Consider the following 27,837-nt stretch of genomic DNA (forward strand, 5'->3'; position numbering starts at 1 on the left):
AACTAAGCAACAAGTCCTTCAAGTCTGTTTTATTTAGAAGTTTAGATCTTTATGATATTATTTCAGTCTTAGAGTTATCATGATATTATTTCGAAAAATTTTTATTCTTGATGGCAATCTGGGATTTTAAAGGCTGTCTCGAATTATAAACATTATATTAGTTCTTGGGATGTGATGCCATATTTATACAAAGATTACTTTGCTTGGACAACCTAAAGAATAACTAAATCTCAAAAAAGAAAATTAAATTTATGAATGTAAAAAAAAAGCATGAAATAATACAAATAAAACGTTTTAAAGCGTCTTTTTTATAAATTGACTAAGAAATAAAAAATGAATCTTTTAATAAATATCTCATCTCTTTAATTTAATAAATATATACATATTTTATCTTTACTAATAACGAAAATGAATGTGTTTGTGTGTGTTTGCGTTCAACAAACCAGACAGTTTGACCTACAGCTACGTACTTGGCACATCTGTGTATTGGAGGTCGAAAGTGTGCTCCTTGGAATAGTTTTTTTTTTTAATGAAATTATAAGTAGAATTTAAGTTAATTTTAAAAAAATTAGTTTGATGTTTTTTGCTATTAATTCCAAAAATATCGCCGCCCAAAAATTATTTTTACACGGTTATTAAATCCAACAAATTGTCTTGTCAATTTAAATGTTGCGAAATTCTTTAGTCTAGATTTAATTAAATTTTTATTTAAGTTTGTTCCATAAAAATGCTATCATTTGTGAATGAAACGAAATCGTTTTCATTGTTTCATCAAATATCTGATTGCGTGATTTTTTTCCTAAAGCTAAAGAAGGGCCCAGTTTAATATTTATATAGTTTACAGGAGAGATAAAAAAAAGAGAAGTCACAATGCCGCTATATAAATTTTGGCAATTTATTGGATAATAGCACTGTGATGCCATGGAACTGGTCTCCATCACAAAATTTCATATATACAATGAACAGAACAAATACAAGACTACTAAAATAACACAGCTTTAATGTCTGACAATTTGATGGAATCATGGACATAAAGTTCTAATTAAATGATTTAATTGAAATTAAATATAATCGATATCTTCAGAAAACCAGCTGGTTGCCAAAGGCGACTCATTATATAATATGGATGTGAAGAATAATCATAAAAGCATCATGCAAGAGAACAGTAATAAAGAGAAACTGAGCAAAAATGAATATCGAAGCTAATAAATTTCTCAGATATGAATTAAAAAATAAACAATAGATGCGCTACAAATTCCAGTTTACTTCAAGTGTTTCAATCACTTTTTTTAGGACTTTCGTGTGACGTCCATGTTTTCAATAAAGAACAGGAAATTATTACCTACTTTTTAGAATACTAGCAAAAACTTGCTTTAAAATATGTTTTACATTTCAATCATTTTAATCCTATACATACTTGAAAAGCAATAATCTATAAGGCACATTCCATGAGTATTCAAATTTGCAAATCATTCACTTTTAAGTAATCAAGACTTGAATTACTTTGAAGCAAGAATCTTAAAATTTGAAAGGAGTACTTGAATCGTTCAAGTACTTCTTTGCAGCCCGACCCAGCTTCTTGGCTGTTGTAAATGCCATTCAAGGAGTCAAAAACTAGGATTTTCTCATATAAGCCTATATACTTCGTTTCCCTCGATGTACTTCTAAGTTAAATCCAGTAACGTCAGACGATTGGCAGGTATCGAATGCCAATTAAAAAAAAAATCCGCGCACCTATTTGCGGCGGCAATTTTATAAATGCAAGCAAGCATTAGCTCAAACACCATTAGTTAAGTATTCATTTCATTTCCGGCAAGGGAATGTTTACAACAGTTTAAGCACCGCTCATCTGACTACAAAAATAAAAATGCGTCTCAAATGACACAACGGCAGGAAAAACGTTTTAAATTTCTTTTTAATTCATCACTCTGCCGCCACACGCGGGGTGTGGCAACTTCGATTACGGTTGCAGTGACCTTTGACGGCCTGATGAGTTTGCTGCTGGCGCGAAAATGTAAACGATATGTTGACAAAAAGAACAAGGACAGGAAAAAAAAGAGTTTTCTCAAATGGTATGCTACTTGGAAGGATCGGAAGAATAAAAATGATATTTTTCTTTCTATCCTTCCGAAATAAAGCTTTCTAATATTACGTGCCTTGAGTTAAATATCTGCATATGTGCATATCGAACATCAAATCATGAACAGGTGAGAAAAGACATGTAAAATAACACGGCTGTGTGCATGGCGAAAAAAAAAAGACTTCATTCTTTGAAAAACTGAACAGAATAACTCGAAATTGCAACTAGCGATGGCGATCTTTTTAAATAACTGCAATTCAAAAACATTAGTTGTTGTTAATGTTTAATCCTGCTGTTAATGTCCCTTTTTACTTTCGCATATGTGAAATATAAAGAAAGTATTGCAATCGTCAAAAAATTAAAAATCGAGATTTTTCTGTTTAGTCAGTTTAGGTGCTCCCATTATCTTCGCGTATCCTAAGATCGGTGAACATATTTTTAGGAAAATGTCTGTCTACTTGTCTGTGAGAAAAATAACTTAAAAATTCTTTGAGTTAGGGAGATTAAATTTGGCATACGGTCTTAAAACCAAATTGACAGAATTTCATTCAATTTTGAGGAAAAACTAAAAGACGCATGTCTGTCCGGCTGCTCAATTATAATTTGGCACAATAGCTACAAAACAAAGAGAGTTTGATAGATACAATTCAATGCACAGATTTAACATCTACAGTGCAGACACCTGTCAAAATATAAACCAAATCTAACGAGGGGTTGGCCATCTGTCGGTTTATGCTTTCAGAAACATGTAAACGCGATGACTCAAAACCGCCATGGCTATATTTAAGTATATCGAAATGGGTGTGTGATTTTGCGACAGCCATTGTAGCTCTGTGTCAAACTTTGATTTCAATCAGTCTGGAATATTCACCTTTATTAGAAAGCAGGTGAAAAAATGTTGGAAAGACCGCAGATTTTTTCAATGCATAAACCACGTCAAATAGGCAGACTCTGATAAGTCATTCTATCTTTACAACTGAAAATAACGTACACAAAAAATGATTGCATTTTGAAATGCATCTCATTTTCAAACCCTGATCTGAATTTCAACAACCTAATGAAAGACTCTGAGAGCGGGAGTGGAAAGAACATTCAATGGGCAAATACGTTGCGCGGGTTTTCCGATCATTTATTATTTCCATCTCGAACTTACTTGCACATGACAGTGATTCTGGTTCCCAACCTTTTATTCGGTTTTCTTTTGTGAATCACGTTTGTTATTATGTTTCACTCGAACTCACCAGCATCAATGGTGTCCCCAAAACTATTTAACGTCATTTTTAATAAAAGTATTTATCCCAGAGAACGCCTTGCAGGGTGCTTGAGTACAATGGTTACGAAAGATTATCTTTCGGCATCATTGAGCATTTTCATTGAGTCATTCATGGAGAATATTTTTGCGATTTATTCCTGGCATGCAGTTAATAATGTCCGAAAATCGAATTTTTGTTTTAAACGCATTTTTCCCAATCGATGACGAAAAATAATGAGCACAGAACTATACCCAAAATGTGGCAGTTCGTGTGGTGAAGGATGTCCGTCCGGCTCGAATCGTTTCGTAGTTCCTTTATAATCTAACATCCGGGCACACAGGCTTCCGCAGAGCGGATCCAAATTGGATCGAAATCTGCAAATGGACCTCATTTCGTCTATCGAACTCAAAGAGGCGTTGGACAAATGAAAATGGTGTTTCTCTAATAGGTCTTAAAGTGAAGATTCTGTCAAAAACGTCTTTTCAAAACTTTGTACTAAACAACCTTTTATAGATATTTATATAATTTGCAACTGGTTCTCTCTTCACTTAAACAACACTTTTTAAATATTTTTTTTAACCTATCACTTTTAAGAAGCTAAGAATTTTCTCTCATAAACTTTAGGAATGGCTGACTTATTGAATCCCCAATATTATGGTTTACTTACAACTTTATGTGCATGATAATATGTGAGTGCTTTTATACATCTAATCTATCATGATATTATATTTTGATGTTTATTCAATATCATTATATCATATTAATATTTATAAAAGTTATTTCTATGAACAAAACAGAAATTTAAATTTTCAACACTTGAAGAATGATATGAATGTATTTTGTTATGCTTATTTATAGACTTTTATTTGAAGAACACTTATAGGCTTACCTGCCATTTCAAAACTGCGAACACATTCTTTGAATTCTTGTATTTTAACAGTCGCAATGCATAATAATACATAACATATTTATATAGAATTTGTTTCTATTTTAATAAATGAAAATACTTCTTCTTTAATATCAGTAATCTAAACACACTATTATATTACCAAAAGGTAAAACCAATGTAATGAATATTCAAGAAATACACGATTCTGTTTATAATGAATAAGTTTTCTATTATTGCATTATTTCAAATTATCTTTTTAAAAATATGAAAATCACTATATCCTCTTTATATAAAAGGCTAACGTACGCGGCACATAATTTGTTCTCATTACTTATTGTAGAATGGCAACAATCAAATATAAACAAAATATTATAAAAGTGCTTCATCGAACGTTTTTACAGCTGCATTGAATCGCTAATGAATGTTCCGTCATGTCATTAAAAAAACCATTTAGTGAAAGGAAAAAATATATAAAAGAAATCAAGAAATTAGGTTCAAACATAAAGTTTAATCGCGCTCAAAAATTGGCTTATTCCTTGGCAGATGGAGCAATCACTGACTGTGGCTTGACTATAGAAATGGATGTTCTTAGCTTCCCAAACAACTATTTTACAAAAATATATTTTATATTAAGACTCAAAGAACAACCATTTTAAATATATCAATTTCATTTCAGTACAATTTTCCCCTTAATTTTAAAAATGTTTTTAATTCAATTTGATATTTATAACATTGTTTTGAAATGAATCAATCCATCAAAATATTCAATTGTGTGCTTTTGCCAGTTATTAACGCCTTAGTAGAATTTCCATTTCTTTTATTTCGTAATATATGACTTTTTCTTTTGCAGTAAACTGATTCGACTGAATATGTTTATCAGCCGCATCAAATAGTAGAGCGAATTTTTTAAAAATGCATTTCATATTAATCATTCAACAGTATAAAAAGTCAATAATTTTGATGAACAAGCTAGGAGCCAAAGGCGGTTAGTTATTATATTATCATTTATTTGTTTTGTAAGAAGATAAGTGCATTGTTCATTTTTATTATTATTTATACAAAATTAAGTTCGCTCCAACACACTTTTCAAATTTTATAGCTCACTTTGAATCTGAATTATTCCTTTGCACATGCAAATCTACTGTTTTTTTTAAAGAAATGTTTTTTATTCTAATTGTTTGATTCTTAATTCCATTGTATCAATTAATTATCTGAATCGAGTTGTTCATTTCTTTTACATCTCCATGGCTAAATATCACTATTAGAACATATTACAAAGATTACGAAAAAATTATATTGTTTCGTATTATGAAACATAAAAAAATTATGATGATCTAATAAAAATATCACTTCTCATTCCAACCAATCCACTGCATTTTTCTAACTGGATCCTTAAATTATGGAAATACGGAAGTAAAAAGAATTTCTATTGCACTGTAATTGTGACGCCTTTTTTTTTTTTTTTTTTTCTGTTCGCACACTATGTGATTTTGTGAAAGACATCTATTTAAATTGTGTAGCTGAAATGATGAAGTCCATTTTATTTGATACCGAAGTTGCCAATTCGCAGTTTTAAATCTTTCCAGCAGACGACTTTAATGATAATCATTGGTGCAATATAGCTCTGAGAAGAGATCGTTACTGTTGCCTTTCTAGGAAGTGAGGAGTTCAATTGCAGTAAATATTCCTCATTAGGCTTAACGCACGACTCCAAGCATGGTCATTGACATTTTCCAAAGTGTGTAAGTGCGCATCATTCCTGATATTTCATCAGTAAGTAGAAATTTGCTATTGCTTTACCGACTTTCTTAGTGACAAATAACTGGAATAAAGTTAAAATCTTCAATTCTTAGAATTTTTTTCCACAATTCATTCATGAATTTTCTGTCGCTATTCAGATGGTGATTTAGCTTCATTACTTCGCTTCCCGCCACCCCTTTAGAAAAGAGGAATAATTCATTTTTAAATTTAAACGTGACCAACCCTTAGAAAATGTGAGGCCCAACTGAACAATTTTACCTCCTAATTTATTTATTTATTTCAATTTTTAAGAATCTAAGAATTTAGAATTAAGGAAAAAATAGCGGAAATGCTCAATTTTTGCTCTCTATGATGAATTCTATACTTCGAAATATAAAGAAGGAAATTGCATCTTTATTTCTTCCGATTGGAAAAAAAATGTGATGTTGATCTGCAATTTTATTCAAAAGGTTACTTTCCAAATTTCATTTATCTATATTCCGTTCCAAAAACCAGCGGGATTGATCGTCCTAAAATGTTCTGGCATACTCTCTAATAAAGCTGTTAGCCCCGAGAACAAACGGCGCACCATTTACAACATTCATTAAATATTATTGAAAGTACAAAAAGGACAGACGGTAAACTCCTTGTTGGATTTGGCACAACATTTGATATGTGTCTACAATACAGCTATTAAATCTGAGCACTGAATCTTATTCTCGTCGTTTCGTGGTTACCGCTTTAATTCATATACAAACAGCCAGACAGATAGACTTCTGAATGGCTTTTACTCAAAATTTGATATAACTCGACAAAATGGATGCAAAGACCCTATACCAAATTTCATTTACCAAGAACCAAGCGTTTTTGAGTTATTTTTGTCATAGACGGACAGAGAGACATGCAGACATTTTCCAAAACTGTGTCTTTCAAACTCAGTGAGGTCTAAAACAGGAAGATTCGTAAAAATCTGTTTGAATTTCTTTTAATGATTACAATACTCTTTCCATACTTCGCATACGAGAAAAAGTGCTTTGTGAGACGAATGCATTTTCTCAATAAAAAACCCAAGGAACTTGACAATGTTTCGTTACATTCATTAAAAAGCTACGAGATTTCATTATGTAAATGTTTCAATGTCCATTATTCGTTTCAGTTCTCTTGCAACCTTCCTCGTTACTTTTACGTATGTCTACTTTATTTTATACTGTTAATTAGAAATACTCTACAATTACTTGAATGAATGGATACTGAATTCTTGCTTTGGCCATGCGGTGGGATATGTGTAATAATAAAAGCCTATCCTTTAATGTTCTCGGAGAAACATTTTTGCTGGAAAGATAATCGCAATGTTGTAAAAACCTTGACAGATGCGCGAATCAGATTCGTCTTTGTATGCAAAGACTCTAGTTAAAAAATAATAGGTTTTGTTAAATATGAAATATTTAAGAAATTTAGAAAAGAAAATGAAAGCAAATTTTTAAAGATTTTTCTCACATAGCAATTATTTCATTTCTACCAATTACTTATAGATTAAGGTAATTAGTAGAAATGAACGATGGTTATTATTAATTGGTTTGTAAAATTTCCACTAGATGATCAGTGCTGTGATGAGGGAACTCTTGAATCTCGCTCGAAAACATGCTTTTCTACAATGTTTGTGTCATTTTGATCAGCTCTTCAAGATCTGTATTCATATATTAAAACAGTGACACATTTTTCATTATTTCGGTATTTAAAAAGGAAAACTTCTGATCATTTCTAATGACGCAACGAAAGAAAATTCGCAGCAGTGTGTGAGGATGGCACAAAAAAGCAACTACAAAATATATTTAATAAATTAGAAAAATGTTTACAGTGCAGTAAAAAAATTACTTTAAAGATCATATAATAAATACTGAGTCATAAATCGGAGTTTATGGTAAATAAATAAATTTTTTAATCACACCAGCACGATTACCCTGATAGATTATTTATTATAAATACCAATTATATTTTTATTTCAGAATCCAGAAATTCAGACTTTCTTGCTTATGTCATAAAGTTATTCTTATCTTACTTGTTGATTTTTTCCTTCCAATAAACGAAGTCTTCAAAGAAAAATGTTATGCTCATCAAAAAATCAAATTTCGAGAGTATAGTAAGCTTCCTTTGAAACTGATAACTGCATTTACGAAATCATGTAATCTGTTTGTACATATGTTGCAAATACAAATTATACTACCCAATTATACCCCCATTCGTACTACCCAACATATAAAGTATCATACATCAAAGTTGATCCTGCCTCAAACAGAAGAAAAAGAAGCTGTCATTCTCGTTACAGATATCGTCAAAGTTCACTTCGAGCAGCACAACCCAATCTGTCGTATTTCTTCGAAAAGATATTTGTTTCAAATTATTTTTTGCTTCAAAACTGACGTCAAAGCTTATTTTGACGGGAAGTTTGTTATAAAGTTCCAACCGCAGAGTTCCTGATTCTTCTGGCAGTAAGTCTAATTGCGGTGCCATTGCAAGAAAATAATATTTCACTTGTGAACAATTACTCTTCTATCAGCGTTTCACTTACATGAACGTCTTCTAACTGAAGAAATAATATTTCAACCATGGTTCGAACTGCCATCACTCAGCATTTGCTCCTGTTGTTGTTGTTGCTAATCTCCATGGCCTGACTTAGTCAGACCAAATCCAAAAATCCATTGACTAGAAGAAAGTCAAAAACAAGGAAGGGAGAAGAATAAATTTCTCCCCAAAGAAGTCCTAAACAGTCTAGAATATGTTCAGGAGAGGCCTGATGGCAGCATTTCGGGCAAAGAGGGTAAGACTTTTCACCCTGAGAAAAGAGAAGACATTTAAGGTGGCCACTGGCAAGGCGCGACAGGCAAGTGTTGGTTTTTCTATCACAAGGAAGAATGGAGGACTGGTCCGGCTTATTGGCTCTAAATCAATCACGAGTAGGGGGAACCATCCAATTCTTCTTATTTAGGAATTTCGCCTGAGAGAACAGTTCTAAGTATGTGAGCTCAGCAGAAGATGAAGTCGCTAAGCTGCTTCCTTTCTTTGCAAGCCTGTCTGCTATTTCGGTACCAAGCAGATCCACATGAGATGGGATCCACTGGAAATGAATATCATGTTGGAGTGAAATCAGCTTCAACTTCTGAAGAATAGGCAAACTTGCTTTATCTCCAATTCTTAAGGTGTTCCATTGCGCTGCGACTATCAGTAAGAATTCAAAAGTTCTTACAATTATTTGCGCGTAAATGGTCTTAAGTCCCTCATCGATTGCTAGAAGTTCGCTTCTAAAAATGGGACAGAAGTCTAGATTTCGTTGGCATAGAGAGAAACTAGCCTGAGGAGTTACAATATAGATGCCACTACTTGCAAAATTGTCGGTTTTGCTGCCATCAGTATACAATTTAATGTCACATTTAGGGATTTTATTAATGACTTCCAAGGCCATTTGTCTAAGGTGTTCTGACCTTAGTGCAAAACATACTTAATGCATTTGCTCCTACCTGTGAAGAGAGATTATCGTTTTTCCATTGTCATTTTTTAATCATTCAAAAATTCAGTTGCTTTTTGCAGGAAGCTGTTAAAATTTTTATGCCAGGAATTTTCTGCTTTCTTATGCTCGACGAAAAGCTCCTTCTTTTCCCTTCATCTTTCCTGAAGATCAGAATAATTTTCCCTTTAAAGACATTTTTATTTTCTCGAATACGACGTATTCTGATGATGATTAGACGAGTGCCAAAAGTCGCATTACACCTGTAAAAAGCTCGTAATTAAAATAAAAAAATAGAATTACGAAGTATACGACGAGTATACTATACTCAAGATAGATATAGTTATAGAGATATATAGAGAGTTAGTATACAACGTATAGAGAAAATACTGTAATAGTCAAAGAATTTGAACTAGAGATTTTGACGGATTTCCACGTTTCTGACCACCCAGAGGCCTAAAGACACATTTTAGTCATCATGTCTGTCTGTGACAAAAATAACTTTGAACCAAATGGATGAAATTTAGAATAAGCTCTTTCCACCCTATTCGCAGATTTCTATCCAATTTTGAGCAAAATCTATTTAGGGGGAGTCCCAGCTGTTCGAATGTAAGTTGACACGATAACTACAAAATGAAAAGGGCCAGATGGACAAAATGCGATGCATAGGTTTAACATCTATACCTGTCTACACCTGTCATAATTTGAGCCAAATCCAACAAGGGTTAGACGTCTTTTGATCTGTGTTTTCAGAAGCATGTAAACGTGACAGCTCAAAAACGCAATAACATAAATATATCAAATTCTGTGCCTGATTTTATAACTTTTGTAATTCTGTGTCAAATTTTGGTTTCACTCAATTGAGAAAAGCATCAAAAATACAAATTTGATTTTCGGATGCTATTAAATACATGTGAAGGATTAATCGTAAAAACATTTCGTCAAAGACCACACGATAGATTCACTTAAAATGCTAAATTCAAGCCAAAGGTTAATATTTCGTAACTTTTGTACTCCGAAGCCACATAAGACATACTGTGCGTTACTCATGGTCCATAATCTTTTTGAGAGGAGTGGCGTGGGGGATATGCTAGAAAGTTTTGAGGAGACCACTCCCACTCGTTTAATTAAGGGCCGAAAGCAACACTATACGACACATTGAATAATGAAGATTCAATGAGTCGCAGTGAAGTAGTCATTTACGAAATGTGCGCACGTGTGTCATGTGAACTCAAATTGATAGCTCGGCATTAAATCTGGAGACCTTGCGTTATCTTAATCAGGACATTTTTGAGAAATACAGCTTATATTTCGAGTATTCTAAAAAATTCTTGTTAGAGATTATTTTTTAATTGTGTCATATTTGCGAGAAAATGCTGCAAATTTCTCGCAATGTTTGGAAAAAAACAGCATAATGCTCCGACAATAATAAAGAGGAGTTCCCAGCGAAAACCGTTTCAAGAGCTGCAAAGTTATAGTCTTGGTCCCATCAGTGAATTACCTTTCCAGATATTTTATTCAAACATTGTTCATTTTACTAGCATTTTTCCTGAGCCTGAGTAACACTGACAGAATCTCATTTTTACAAACAGGGAAGATGGCAGTCTAATGAAGAGTGCATAAAATAAAATATCCAATTCTTTAAAATGATGAATATCGCTTACCTACATTTCCACAAGAGCCTTCCATCTCGATCTGCGGTCTTCTCAGAGCTGATCGTTTATAGATGACGTGCGTTTGACCGGCAGACGAATTGAAGGGATGGGCGAAGTAAGGCTCTATGAAGTACTCCTCATTACCTTTTCGGATCAAGCCTTTCTGTTCCAAAAAAGACAGGACAAAAACATTTTAATTATCACATGATTAAATGGAACGAATAAAGCATACCATATTAGATAGAATTTTTTAAAAAAGATTTTGAAAGTAAAAATACTGTTTATACCATCCAAATAACATACGATGTAAAATTTCTGCAGTAGATAATATCGAGTATGAAACCTTTTTCCTCACTTTATTAAATTCCATTATTTTATCAATTCAATTCCCATCAGCTTTTTTAATATATTTTTAAATATATTAATAAAGCTAAATATGATATGTCACTGAAATAAATATATTTCAGTGACATGTCAGCAGATCTGGTGAATATGGCTTCTAAGTTCAAAATCCGTGCATGTATTTACCTAAAACTAACAGCTCCTTCCGGTTCCAATTATTTAAAGTGGAGGAATTTAGTTGTGGCACTTTCAAAATTTGACTTACTTGCTCTGCACAATTTTTTTTAAAGGTAATTAAATGATCCTATTCATATTTGCATGGTATTACTAATTTGCTCAAAGTACTAGCATAAATGCTAAAATTATGAAAGTTTATGAAAGATTATGAAAGAATTTCATTGCATTCTGTCATCAGGATTACTCGTCCCCTCCGCCAGTTTCCGAGATACTGGACAGACGAAGAAAATACAACTGATTCGAGCTTCCTAAAGAGACGCTGCTTCCTTTTTATGTTAAAATATTTACCTGCATTATGCTTAGAAAAACACACGTGAATTTAAATTAAAAAAACTACCCGTCTATGGATTGGTTGAGTTCTATCTTGGACAGGTTAAAAATCAATGCAAATGAGGGGTCCGAAATTCATTTTTATCCTTTCACTTCTATGGAAAAGCAGGTTTGAAAACCTTTCTGAGCAAAATTGTTCGTTTTGAAGGGATGCCGATTTAACTAAATTGGATTGTCTTTCTATCTTTAATTTTCCAAGAGTTCTGATGAAATGAAAAATACATCACCCCCCCCCCCCCCCGCCCATCCATCCATTTCATCCGCTAGAGTAGCTGATTGTCTATCTACGAACTTAACAAGATACTTCATACCCTTTCAAAATGCAAAAAAGTGACTCAAGCTTTCTTGTTTACAAGTCAACTTGGTAAACTGTCATGACAGCCACTGCAATGTATCAGGAGTCTACTTAAAACCTAAGCGCACGTGTGATTGATTAAATAGCAGGAGAGCGAAAATAGTGATGGAAAAGATGCTTCCAATCAACCTTTTACAAATATGAAGCAGGCGGAGTGAAATAAAAGGGCATAAAATCAACAAGGCGTGATAGTGTCTTGCCACTATTGCGACAGTGCAACCGATGGCTTTCATTCCCCCTGGTCGCAGTGACTCACCATCACTAAGCTACTAAAAACCCAACTGCCAGAGCGAACAAGCCTGCAAGTAAGCAATTTAATTACGATGTCTTGCTTGATTGGCAAAACACTTGATTGGTACGTCCAAATATTTCTCTCTAATGCTATTACCACCCCATACCCCGCAAAGAAAGGTGTACCTTGAGTAAGGTAGAGAACGCTTTCCATAGCACTGGCGTACAATACTTACGAAATATTAATTTGTGGCATAAATTTAGCATTTTTACCGAATCTATCGTGTGATGCTTGGAGAGTTTTTCGTCATTCATCCGTAGCATGAAGTTAATAATATCCAAAGATCAAATTGTACTTTAGACACGTTTCCCGAAATGATTATAACCGAAATTTGACAAAGAACTACACTGGTAGTTACAAAAGTCACATAACAAATTTGATATATATATAAAAAGAAAATCGCGTTTACATGCTTCTGAAAATACAAGCAGACAATCGGTCCATCCCTTGTTGGTTTGGCTTTAACAGCTGTCTACACTTTAGATGTCGACAGATGAAGCGTTAAATCTGCGTAACGAATTTTATTCATTTAGCTAGCTCTCTTTGTTTTGTAGTAATCATGTTCATGTTATACGACAGACTTGCTTTGTGTAGATTTTAATTAAAATGTCATAAAAATCTACACATTTGGCATCTATACCAGAACCTATGTCAAGTTTCATCCATCTAGCGAAAAGCATTTTTGTGATAGACAGACAGACATTTTCCAAAAATGTGTTTTTCGTACTCAGGAAGGTCTTAAATGTGGAGATGGGTCCAGATCTGAAGCTGACATTTTTTAAAGATTGTATTACTTTCTCTGTTTGCCAAAGCGTGGGAATCTTCTACTATCGACCTCAACCTGAACAGTGCAAATACTGTCAGCTTTCATTTATGGCTTGTATTAGAACCTTGGCGTAATAAGAAATTTCTCTTAATACGCGCATGTCCGTAAATATGCTGATAAATACATCCTGACACTAAAAAGACGATAGTTAATGGCTTTTTTATTTATTTTTTTATTCAACAGGGAGATCTATTTCAAAACCGCATGTCCTTGTGCATTCATTTGCCATTCTACTTTTCACATTAGCATGCAAAAAGAAATGAGCTTCGATTTCAAGCGCTTATTTGAAACTCTCTCTATAATAAAATGATGCGCAAGCAAGAAAACAGATGAGAAGCAAACTGACGGGAGATGATGTTCTTAAGTAGAACCATCTGTTCTAATGAAGGTGAATCTAATTTCATATGTCGCCGGTCACAGTGAGAATTATTTGATCTTTCGTCTCGTGACGCCTAAACCTGAAGTTTTTTCCTATTTTTGAACAAAAAAATATTTAAATGACGTTACTTGAAGGTCAACTTGTAGCTGATAGCTATATGTACCCACATCACTGTTCATTCCCACTGAGTTGTGAGAAGTAACTAGGATGAAGTGAACTATTTTCAACTGAAGGTGCCTTTACCTGAGGGTTGGAAATGGAGTATCTTTATTTTTCATTATTTCGTTGCGAGAGAAAAACATTTCATCTCCAGATGTTGATGAATATAAATGTTTTAGCCTCCCTGAATGAGAGAAAACTTTCTCTGTCTGTCCGTGAACACACGAACGGCATTAGTTACATGGATGAAATTTGTCAAAATATCATTAATGAAAATCTCTATCCAATTTTAAAAGAATTTTATCCCCTTGAAGCACGTTTCATCCCAGGAATGTGGGTACGATAACACAAAACGCAAAAAGGAAACATTAAAGTTGGCTACCTGTTTGTTTTTTATAGACGAATATTAAATTTTGGTTCTAATTAGAATAAAAGAAAATCTTCAGAAAGCGGCGTGTCTTATTGTACTATGAATCCTTAAACATTCCATACATTTGGTGTGTAATTATGATTGCATTTGCAGTTCTATGTCAATTTTTTTTTTACTCGTTGGGGAAAACGCGTCTAAAACACAAAATGAATTTTCGGATATTATTTACCGCATGCCAGGGATAAATCACCAAAAAAACTCTCCAGTGATCACACGATAGATTCAATGAAACTGCTAAATTTACGCCAAAGGCTAATATCTCGCAACTGTTGTACGCCAATGCCATGCAAAGCGTTCTATGGTTTACTTAAGGTCCACAATTTTTAGCGGATGGTGATGGATATCTTTATTAGAGGTTATGCGAGAAAATGTTGAGGCTACCACTATTATTGAGTTTTTGAAAAACTGAAATGACATGCAGCAGAAAATACAACTTTGATTCACCTCAAATACATCACAATATATATGGAACCCATCACGTTTTTCAGAATATTTTTCAAAAAAATGATACATTTACATAAAAATCAAGGGGAAAAAATTGTAGAAATTATTTTGACATAGTCTTTTGTCACTCAAAATTCTGACCTGTACTGGAAAATGATTAGTTAAGTATTTCAAGTTAATGATTCGTCTTTTAATGACTGATTGGAAACACAGTGTACAATAAATATCTTCTCGGACCTTTAAACCATGAGTGTTGCAAATTGCAATTTTTGAACACAGGTAAAAATATATTTTGAGAAAAAAAATGATTGAAAACAAGTAATACATGAATTTATTTTGGACTTGTTCAAGAATTCTACAGCAATTTTTGTAATGGGAATCCCAAATAAGGTTGCAATATTCCGAATTCTTTAGTTAGGCCAAGCATCCAAGTGATGTTTGAGGATGAAGAATGTTATTTTCAACAAGATGGAGCAGCACCAATCCTTCAAGGTTCATCTTGATAGGAATGGAACGGATTATTAGAAGGAAGAGTTAATGTTGAACTCTCAAAAACGACCCATTACAGCCAGAAAGAGATGTGATGTTTGTAGATCAAGACCGATTGCAATCAATAAGTTAAAAATATTCGACGAAAAAATAATGTAGCTTGCAACATTTGTACAGTAACTACCCATCATTCAAGTACATAAGATAACTGTTAAAATTCCATAATTATGCAATATTAATTCGCTTGTGAAAATTCGGTTTATATCTTAAGTTGTTTATGAAATAATTATAGAAAGTCACTTATATTTTTGGAACAATCTATATCCACTTTTAATTACAACAAAGATATCACGAGAGACTTATGATTCCATAAATCCCATTGAAAATGGAATGCATGATATAAAATAATATTGAAAGTTTACCTGGAGTAGTGTCGATGGAAGTTTCTGTAACCAAAACAAAGCCCAGTTTCATTTCGGAATCTAAGAAGGAAAGAAGTAGCGAACATTGGGTAGGCATTGTGAAATGAGATGGTACGCCCTGTTAAGTTCGCCGTCCCCAATAATACTATTTCTGTTTTTACTTTCTCGTATACGAAGTATAAAGAAAGTATTGTAATCGTCAAAAAATTGGGAGTGAACATTTTGACGACTCTCCACGGTTCAGACCTTCTTGAGTTCGAAAAACACATTTTTGGAAAATATTTTTACTGTTCTGCGAAAAAGATAACTCGAAAAAGCTTTGAGTTTGACGGATGAAAATTGGTAAATGATCATTGCACCAAATTTGTAGAATTTTATCAAATGTTGAGCAAGATATTTCCGGAGGAAGTAATCTGTCTGTTCGGCTTATCGTATATAAGTGAGACCGATCACTGCAAAATGAAGAGAGCCAGACGGAAAAAATTTGGTAGACGGATTTAACATCTAGTGTACAGACATCTAGACTACAGACAATCCAATGTTGGGAGAAATCGAATAAGGGTTGAACGTCTGTCGGTCTGTACTTTCAGAAGCATGTGAACTCAAAAACGTAATGACTTCAATGAAATATGATATGTGAATTTGTGACTATAATTGCAGTTCCGCGTCACATTTTGGTTTCGATCCGTTGGAGACAAACGCGTTTAAAAGACAAATTCATATTTATTAAAGAGTAGGCGAGAAAGTTTTGGGAGACCCCCTTCCGCAATTTAAAAAAATGACAGGAGTCTCTTTCCCTCGACTTTCTTCGACACTTGGCTCATTTCTGCTGACAGAATGAATGCATCGCCCCAAAAAGGAGCCAAATGTAGTCATGTGTTGATGAATGAATGCCAATGGCACATACTCGGCACGTCGGAAATCGAACATGCAGCAGCAAAATTCGATATGCATTGACACATTTGTCGCAAAACCATACACCCTATTTCACTCATCTAATCGTAGCATTTTTGAGTGATCATCTTTACATGCACACGAATAAATAAATAAATAGCTGCCAAACATTTGAAGAATTAAATCCAAAAATATGACTTCAATTCTAATGATTACACCACATTCTAAATTTCAGTCATCTAGACCTTTGTATCTTTCAATGACCTTCCATTTATGCTCAGAGTTGAAGAGATGGACAGACTTCCCCTAACCGGATTCAGTCCACAATTTGATTTTTAAAAAATATCTTAAAAGTCTACATTCATAAATCAAGCTTTTTGCAGTTTTGAATGACTGTGCTCATTAAAACAAACGAAAGAAATTCACAGTTCCAAAAATAATTATTTACGAACTCTGGGAGTTGCAAAACCTGGAAATCTAACAAAATCTCAAAGTCAAATTTTGCAATCATTACAATGTATTCTCTTTTCATGTAAGAGAAAGTAAACACGCCTTAAGACCATTTTCATAATGCAAGGAAAGAAAATGAAAATAAAAGAAAGATCTTTTGACATCTGCATTGTATGTATTCCTTACTTCATTTCTTCTCTTAAGAACTTGAAATTTATCTCTTCTGGGTTTCTTGCCCCTTTCTCTTCTTCTTTTTTTTTTTTTTAAAGTGCCCACTTGGGGGAATTTTTATCTGAACGTTTATAAACAGAGACGGTGGGAAACAATATAAAAATGGCAACAAGCTTGGAAATGGCCAAATCATGTTTTGGGGCCTTAGAAAATTTCCCGCCGGATGATAAGGAAAGGCAACCGCTGTCTGGAAGACATGGCTTGCTCAAAAATGGGGAGAGAGGCGGGGGTTTAAGTAAAAATTCTTGTATTGAGGCAGTGGCGCAATCATCGCTACAATGAGAAAGTCGGTAAATGCTCTTCCACCAACTCCATTTCCCTCTAAGATTGCGTTTTAGATTAAAAAGTTTATACAGCGTGTTTAAAAAAATATCTTAACTTTTAAAAAGAATTATTAAAATTTCATTAACAAATATACAATATACACTCTTCCGCTGTCTTTTATTCAATCTATAAAGTACCTTTTTCTTTAACAAAATGAAGATACATAACATTGTGATGCTGATTTGCCTGTAATTCAGATAAAAGCCAAAATTTCGGTTCATATACAAAGATAACTCAAGGATGCTTTGAACCTGACGGACGAAATGAAGTCTTTACCACCAATTTGTAGCCAAATCTATTGAGAGGAATGGCTATTCTAATGTAGGATAACGTAATAGTTGCAAAACGATGGGAGCAAGATGGATAAGATTCTGTACACAGATTTAACATATATAATGTGGAGTAATCGAATGTTGAATAAAATCTAACGAGGGGTTGACCGTCCATTGATCAGTACTATCAGAAACATGTAAACGCGATAATTAAAAGAAATCGCAATGATTTAAATATTTCAAATCCGATATGTGATTTTATGATTGCAATGGCAGCTATGTATCAAATTTTGGTTTTAATAGGTTGAAAAAAAAATGCTTCTAAACCACAAATTCGATTTTTGGGTGCTATTTATCGCATACCCGGGATGGAAAACACACGCAAAGTATGACAGGTTCAGTAAAAATGCTAAATTCACGCCACAGGCTAATATTTCGTAACTATCGTACGCCAGTGTTATGCAAAATATGATCTGGAATAAAATCTTTATTAGAGAACCACTCTCGCAGGTTGCTATCTGGCTTATCATTTCGATATTTAAAAATCTAATGCAAGAATCATTCATGTTGAAACGGGGGAAAGGAAAAATGTACCGAACAAGGATCGCTCATAGAAAAGAAGCCCTGATGTCGTTCATCATTCAACTTTTCCATAATGCTGGAGTTCAAGGTCGACTCAGATTTCTCCTAATGTTTTGGACAGCTATCTTTATGATGACACGGCCTATTTTCTACGATGAGTCTCCCCCTTTCTCTTAACAAGGAGCGACGTCGGGCAATAATAGTTGGCGAAGGATTTACTGCTTTCCAGTGGGTGGTGTGACGAAAATTGTGTAATGACATGCTTCCGAACAAATGTGTTTACGATGAAGAGAAAGTTTCATCTGCGACAATCGGGAACCGGGTTTTAGAGTGCTTCTCATAAACAAGTCATTCCGATTTTCTATTATTAGTAAGACTTTGCATACAAATTCGGTTGAGAGGAGCCGTATCTCGTATTAAAGAGCAAAATGGCTATTTATTTGAAGGAGAAATGTTTTTCAGCCGAAAAAATAGGTCATCTCTTTTTTATGCGACATTAAAGTGGTGATTTGTGTTAACTAATGAATGAACGCAAGTTCTAAAGAAATAGTTATACGTGTGTGCGCGAACTTTATGATTATATTTTTTCAGTCATGTGCGTCATCATTATGCAAGGATATTTGGCACTATTTTTGGCGAAAGACAGCGGTTGACGACATTTCTTTTGTCGCAATTTTATTAAGTGAGCTTTTGAATAATCTTTTAGTATGTGGTACCGAAATTTGCGTTCAATGTAAACAGCGAATCCCCTACCAGCGGCCTCGCTCTATTTCTGCTGACTTTTGGATGTCAGAATAATGGATATTTGAATACCTTTCACGTCGTGGAGATGGATCAGAAGTTTTTAAATCATACAGACTAACGTGACGAAAAGTCAGACTGGATGGCAAAATTCGCCCTATAGGCAGGAGTTGTACATATGATGATTTACTACCAATCAGAACCATTAAATTCAGTATTTTTACATCCAAACTCACTTGTACCGAAGAAGAATTCATTACAAAATTCCGTCCTTACACAGATGAAACAAGACACATTTTAATTTAACAGCAATTTTTAATCAACAATAATATAAAGGCATATATAAAGAAAAGTAAATGTTTTTCGCAAATATCTGTTAATATGATCTAAATTGACTCATAAGGCAAGTTCTGGAACTAAAATGTGATGTTTTGAAATTTGAAAAGATCAAGTTTGTTATCCACAATGTTAACAAAGATGTTTTGGTCAATTGTAGAAACTCTGCGACTGCTATTCTTCAAAATGGTTTGAAAACTAGGAGTATGCGTTCGAATTTCACGCACAAACTAAAGCACGTTATGTCTCCTTAAAGCAATCTGCAGCCCCTTGGTCGCGTCAAGGGCTCCAAAGCAAGTAAGTTTTATTAATCTAAATTGCTGCATTTTTTAAGCGACCTCATTTATATGTACAAAAGTAGACGGATTTGGTCAAAAAGGATAATTCGATAGGCATCTACAATTCTTATATTTTTTCGTCCAAAATTTATCAAAACTGTATGGCTATAGCGTGCTGAATTTCCTCCATTTAACTCCTGTCGCTTTTGAGCTATCGTATTCATACATTCGTGAGTGGTCTAAATGACAAGCAAGGAATTGTTCGATTGATTTTGCGCAAAATATGGATTGACATTTGATAAAATCATATGTTAAATTCCAATCATCTAATTTGCTACATTTTTAAGTTGTCGGATTCACAACGATATTATTTTAAAAAACCGGAGGGAACGGCATAACCAAATCTTTCGAACATACCTTCATCTGAAGAAAATGTTGCGCTTCAGACATGTTTTTTTTTTTTTTTTAAATCGATGGTTTGAAGCCAAGATATGAAACAGAATTAAAGTTGCAGACGCAAAATCAGATACTGAATTTGATGTATTTAAGTCAATGCGTGTTTGAGTTATCGCGTTTACTTAAACCGACAGATTGTCAACCCTTTATTGAATTTAGCTCAACATTTGATATCTACAATGAATTGTTCCATTCTGTGCACTGAATGTTGTCTATCTAGCTCTCTTCGTTTTGTAACTATCGCGCTAACTTATATTCGAGCCACTGGGCAGACAGATTTCCTCTAAAGATATTTTGCTAAAAATTTGCTAGTAATTTACAAATTTGATGTAAAGAACTTACGCCAAATGTCATCTGTCTAGCTCAAAGCTTTTCTGAGTCCTTATTATCACATTCAAACCTGCATTTTCAAACAATATGTTTTACGAACTCGGGGAGTTCTAAAACATGGAGAGTCGTGAAAAGCTCGAATATCAGTGGGGTTTTTTTTCTCAGATTACAATATTCTCTCTATAAGAAAGTAAAAAAAAAAAATCCGGCTCGAAGGGGAGGTATATGATTCGTCGAAATCTCGCATTCTGTACTTTTTGCTTGTGCTGGAAGGTGAAGAACCATTCACCGCTGTTGGATGCCGATTCGGGCGCGAGTGACAACGGCCTTGCCTCCCTTGGGAGAAAGCAGCGCGAAAGAAAAAGCGGCCGCGAAAGGTCGTCTGTGTGTCACCGTGACAAGCGAGACAGAAAATAGGAAGCGATACGGTCATAAAGCAGAACAACGCCGCTCCCGAAAGGGTCGTCAAGAACGGCGCCACTCGGGCATCATTGCGCGAATGGAGGAGAGGAATTAATTCCTTTGCAGCGGGTGTTCAGCAGGAGAGGAGAACGGAAATTCTAAATTTTTATTCGTCAAATCTTCCTTTATTTTGATTCATTTATCACGATTCTAATGAATAATGTATCATCTTCATAATGCGCGCTATTGTATTTGACTTGTTTCATGTTTGTAAAGATGGACATTTTTTTTAACCTCCCTACTGCTGAAGTTTTAAAATTTTGTACGCAGACAATATACTACCTGAATATTCTAGGAAATTCAGTTTAATACCGTGGAATTTCGATTCAATGCGCGAGATGCCTCCTAGCAGTGAAGGTGAGAAAAAAATCAACTTCAGAGTCAAAAGTTTTTATGATAAATTAGCGACTAAAAAAGTAAAAAATGCAGGTCAAGGAGAATCTGCTTTTATCCTTCAAATCATGATCAAAAGAAAGAAATCAATACCAGATTATCATTCATAAAAACCATTAGATTAAAGTTTTATCGAATTCTTTCACTTAAAATGAGAAAAAAATAAGGCAAATATGAGGCTCAACATAATAATTTCAGTTCCGTGAAAAGATAAAACATTCTTTACCGTTTGATTGCATGTGTGAGAGGTACCTTTCCACACATTTGGAAAGTTGCAAAAGTAATTCTAACCCCCCAGAAAGGTAGTGAACCTTCTTCTCATCATCCCTTACCTACTCTTTAAAAATACCGGGCAAACGGAACTCTCAAAGACTCATTTGTGAACTTGAATCTACCAATAAGCTTGATGTAAATCAATTTAGTTTTCTGGAGAAAAAAAAAGACAGTCACACATTCTCATCTGGAACGATGATCCTACCCGGAGGCCCCCACTCTCATTTCTAAAAATAAAGGTTCTAGTTGTTAGTCCAATGACGGTGCAGCATGATCCAAAATGAAAATTAATCGAAAAAAGAATAAAAGTTGTAAATGCTTAATATTAACACATATTCGTTGGAAACGGTACATTCATAATTCGTGAGACTGCAAATCAGTTTGTTTTTTGAAAAAAATAAAACCACAATTACTTATAAATTTCGCTCTATTATTCAGTTGACTGAAATGAACGAAATGATTGCAATTTCAATTTCATCTTAGAGGCTTTTAATCGTATGGAATGGAAGGGTAATCTCCGATGTCTTGAAGATGAACATTTGAAATTCTCTGTTTGCGATGATTTCTACTTAACAAATAATAAATGAATTTTTGATCCAGACGATAACGTAGAATATCACTATAAAATGGAATCCCTTAAGACTTTTCTTTGGGCCCTATAGTTTGGCTTTTATCGCACCTTTAAGAAATAAAATTGCCAGTTATTTCCTATTGATATTCTTATACTAATCGCATTTGGCGACCAGTTAGTTAGCTAGGACAATTCCCTTCAAAAATTTTCAGTTAAATATATATGTATTTTTGTCTCTTAACGGCTTTTCAGCAAAATATTTTTAAACATCATATTTTGATAGTCACATAACTCATATTATTATAGAAGCTCCATTTTCTCCATTATACTACATATACGTCTAATTTTCTGAAAGCTGCCGGAAGATTTAAATTTGAATTTGAAATAAAAGAGATAAACCCAATAAATAAAAAAAAATATTGAAACAAAGCATATTTTTGTAAAAATGACTACAGAAAATCGAATCCTGCAACACTGTAATCTTACGTGCACCACACAATATTTTTTTTTATAATTTATGCAATATTTCGAAGAATTATTGAATAAAAATTTGTCTGATTCATCATAAGATTCAGTTTTATGTTCAAAAAGATTTAAATGCGGTCAATAATACTTTATTTCAATCCATAAATGTACTTCTGAAAACATTTCTGAATTTTATACCGTCATTCGATCCTACAAATCATATTCAGTAAAATTATCTTGACTATCTAATGTTTCCATCTTCTGCAATCAAGCCTGAACAGAGTTATAAAGCTTTGAATATCATTATTTTAAGACAATCAACATTTTCCTTATTTTAGACAATCAGTCTCAGGGAAATCTTAAGCTCTAATTGGCTATTTTATTCAAGACGGTCGATGGAGAGGTAAAATTGCCAGTTTTTATAGAATAGAGACATTTGAATTTTCATAACAATCATTTTTAATTGCAAAAGAATGGAACTATCTTTATTTAAAATATTACTGCCAAGAACATTTTATTAAACATGATTCACAGAACAGAGGATCTATATAAAAATTTGAAATTCTTAATTCATAAAGCATTTATTGATTCGAAGTGCATAAAATATGATTATTTATTTCATTCAGAGCTTTTTTTATTAGATATGTATGTCAATTAATAAAGTTTTAAAAATTAGCTGCTATACCCTGATTAGAGCGAATATCCTGCATATATTAAATTCTATATGCCTTAAATAAAACTGAATTATAGAATTAATAATGTAGCTATTTTAAACGTTACAGAAAGCTTTTTCTCGCGTTGATTTGTTTTAGAAATCACATTTCAAATTTATTCGATATCATACAGGCACGAGTTGAAAGTTATACCTTTTTAGATTTATTTTGCAGTATAGTTAATTTTTTTTATTTGAACTTTTGTCAATGCGATGGCAACACGTTGATAAAACTTAATTTTTTCCCAATATATTTGTTTCCTCACTCCGTATAACTTGTGACCGCTGATCATTTGTCCAATTAATGTATTCCTTTGCCCACTATAATCTTTTTTAAATTAAAGTAAGGTTTATTTCGAGGAATTCTGACTCTTGTTCCAACATCTAATAATATTCTCCTGATTGTTCTGGAACTGACAAAAACACCAGCACCTTTCAATTGACTTCTGATGGTTGCTGATGACATTCTTCTATCTTGGAGACATAGTCTTTTTATTATTTTGTCATGAACAGATGTGGTACACATTTTCAGACATTTCCTGCTTTGTTTTTTATTGAATTTGCCTCCTGATATCGTAAACAAACTTTTCAGTCTCCAGGTGTAGTCACTGAACCAGCCACCGGTCTTGCAATTTCCGCATAGGAAAGGTCACGTTCAGGTAACACAATAATCTTATTTCTCTTTCTAATTGCCCAATATATTCTTTATTTCATGTCATTGCTTCTTGACTAAATATTAGGAATATTTACAAAAATTCCAACTGTATATTAAAAATTTTAACGAAACTTCTAACTTTAAGTTTAATTACATAAAAAAACAGTCTTCCTTCTAAAGAGAAAAACACAATAATGACTTATTCCTACTTTAAACATGATGTCAGCTTCTGCTAGCAGTTATTAACATTTGATTGGTTCCCAGAACAAGAACAGTGATTGGTCAGGAAAATTAGAATATCCATAGTAAAGAAAATTAGAATATCCATTTCATCACTGTGTTTGTTATTCAGACTAAAGCAAGAATAATTTTTTTTTGTATTACAAATATTTGAATTTTGCTTTTGGTATTGAAATCAGCATTAAATTCTCTTTAAAATGATATGCAAGAGTTTGCATTTTGTGAAATATAACTTTTTCCATAAGCATACAAAGTTAGAAAACATAGCGATTTTCAAAAGTGTCCACAATTTTGGCCACCACTGTATGTGCCAAATTTGTATGTTAAACGGTCTGGCTTATAGACTGCCAACGTACACACACACATTTATCTTTATTATAAGTATATATATATACTATATACACAGATAAAAGATAAATAGATACGTCAACTAAAAGATGTGATGGAGACTTTTATCTAAACCATATCTTAACTTCACAATTCATCAAAATCATTTCTATGAAAAGACTGTTTACTATATGTTTATATACTTCACAATTTATGTCACTTCACAATGGGCACGCGGACTCTCTCAACGATGTGAAAAGACTTCGATGCCGAGCCGCAAACCGCAGAAGAATACAAAGTGAAGCTTTCGGCTTAAGAGGCAAAGCTTTGGTACTTCTCGTGGGCTCAAGAACGATTCATTGCTTTTAAGCGACTTTTCCCTCTGGTAGGCTCATTCTTTCACGGTGATGAATAACAAGAAGAATTCGTTAGAAGATAACTTTTCGAAATAATTCCAAAAATATCCTTATCGGACTTAGACGTGCCTGAAACGTGGAGTTTCATCGAAATCTTGATGGCTCTTCGTGAATGTTCGCGATTTTGTGAGAGTGTGTGTGCGTCTAAGACTTTCACAAAATTAAAAAGAAAGAGCTTACATACCTTTCAGAAATGTGTGTATGAGTGTGATTATATTTTAAAATCTGATTTAAATGTTAATTCATTTCCTACTTTTTATCTTACATTAGCTCATGTTCATTTCATTCTAAAAGGTTACCTTATTTCCTGATCCAATTCTCACTTTTTTTCATTTAATTCATTCTAACACGTACTATAGAAAATGTTTGCAGTTCCCACATTCGGAACGAAGGGATAAAAATCCCTACTACTTACAAAATTCTTTTAAAGATACTTAAAGTATCCTTGCCTAAATCAACGCGTGACAAAGAAATTCCTATCAAAATATCATAGTAAAATCACTGAAGGGGAAAATTTCTGCCACCTTGCTCTTATGTCGCGATGCACACAGACGTCCATTTATCATCGCTTCTCCTCTGTTCAAATTATGATTCGTGTAAAATAAATTGAAGTTCATTTCAAAGGTTTCTTCTTTTCGGTCACGCATCTGTAAAACTATGTTTACACACACACACACACACACACACACACACACACACACACACACACACACACACACACACACACACACACACACACACACACACACACACACACACACACACACACACACACACATATATATATATATATATATATATATATATATATATTAAAATTGGTATTCTTTATTAGATATTCTGTAAGCATGGGCGCTTACTTTCTTAGAATTAGCGTATTGTAGAATTTTTTAAAGCAAAATTTCAAGTTCTCATCCCACAAGAATTTTGCAAAAGCTGCAGTCCATTCACAATTTTCATAAGAACGATCTTATATTCAGAATTTGCTTCTTTCGTTAAAATGGCTGCTTTCACCAGCGATACATTTTAAATGTATATTTGAAGTTTTATTTGGAGATTCAAAGTATCTATTATATATAATTCAAATCAGATGGTTGTAAGGTTTTTTTAAGAGTTTTTTTTTATTTGTTAATAATATAATAATTATTATTTTACCCATTTGAATTTGAAACAACAGTGGTTGGGAAATCATTTTACTTTCGTTTTGTTTTATAGGACGCGACCACACATCTTTTCAAGATAGATGTCTAAGGAAAAATCTTAACGAGCTCCATTGGGGGGGGGGCAGTGAAAGAGATCACTTTCCTATTTCATTGTAGTATTTTTATTTTATGCACATCCTTTTTCACTTTCTCGGATACGAAATGCAGAAACAGTATTATAGTCGTCCAAAAATTCAGACTGAAAAAATCTCTACATTTTAGATCTATTCTGACAATCAGATCTCATCTCTATTCTGACTTATCTTTGGTTTTAGATCCCCTTTGAGTTCGAAAAACACATTTGTAGCATCATGTCTGTCTGTCTTTGAAAAAGAGGACTCAAACATGTCTTCAGATAGACGGATGACATTTCGTATATGCTCCAAATTGTACACTTCTATCCAATTTTGAGCAAAATCCATTCAGAGGTAGTCCGTCAGCTCGGCTCTTCCAATATAAGTGAACACAATAACTACAAACAAGGAAAACGAGATAGATGAAATTTAGAATACAGGTCTAACATTATAGAGGTCATTAGACCCCTATAATGTAATAGCTGCTTATACAGCTCATTAAACCCTTATAATGTAAACACTTATCAAATTCTGAGTCATAGCCAACAAGTGGACCATCTATCCGTCTGTACTTTCAGAATCCTGCTAGTGCGATAACTCTAAAACGAGGTGTGCTATTTTGTGATTACAGTTATAATTCTGTGTCACATGTTGACTTCGTTTTGTTGGAAAAGACGCGTCTCGTTCAATTTTCGGATATTATTAACCTCATGTGTCAGCGTTCATCGTCGAGAAACTCGTCAAGGATCGTACGATAAATCCAATGAAAGTGCCGAATTCACTCTAGACATACATCAGTGCCACGACAACCGTTCCCTGGGATTCATTAGAGAGTAGTTCTGGAGCTTTTTTATGAAAGACGCAGAAAATAAAATGAAGAAATCGGCTGTTTTAAAAGTCATCTACAATGAAATAGGCTGCCGTTTCTGTTTATTGTCATTTAAAGACTGCTTATTCAAATACTAAACTAAAATCAATAAAAAAAAATATGGGTTTAGAAAAGAAAGAAGGGAGGTCGACACTTGCATTGCCCCAGGATCCGTGCAGAGTTGAATCGCGTCTTGTTTGTCAGGAGAGAAATGTGTGGAACAGGAAAAAGAGATCTTCAGCGAGCTGAATTTTTTGAAGTCAACTTCTGAAATAGCAGGCTATGACCACATGCGAAACATGTGATGAGTGTCACTGAGTGGAAGGCATCCTTTCTGAAGACATCCGAACATCTTATTTCTCGGCTATGCGAAGTGGATGAAATGACAGGCATTAGTAGAATTTAAAAGCTCATTTCAAGGCAGTGAATGCGTATTGAAAGGAATTGTCGGCGCTCTTAAT

General features: G+C 33.6%; 1 protein-coding gene across 2 annotated transcripts in view; it reads right to left on the bottom strand.

The window, feature by feature from the left end:
* The window catches only part of LOC129971661 (A disintegrin and metalloproteinase with thrombospondin motifs 7-like), a 193,641-nt gene that overhangs the window by 100,676 nt on the left and 65,128 nt on the right, over positions 1-27,837 (bottom strand). For both annotated transcript variants that reach the window (XM_056085631.1, XM_056085629.1), the window contains exon 3: positions 11,129-11,282. In XM_056085631.1, coding sequence (XP_055941606.1) covers positions 11,129-11,282 — 154 coding nt within the window. The remainder of the gene's footprint in view (positions 1-11,128; positions 11,283-27,837) is intronic.

Source organism: Argiope bruennichi, chromosome 6, assembly GCF_947563725.1.
Source record: "Argiope bruennichi chromosome 6, qqArgBrue1.1, whole genome shotgun sequence".
NCBI lineage: Eukaryota > Metazoa > Arthropoda > Arachnida > Araneae > Araneidae > Argiope > Argiope bruennichi.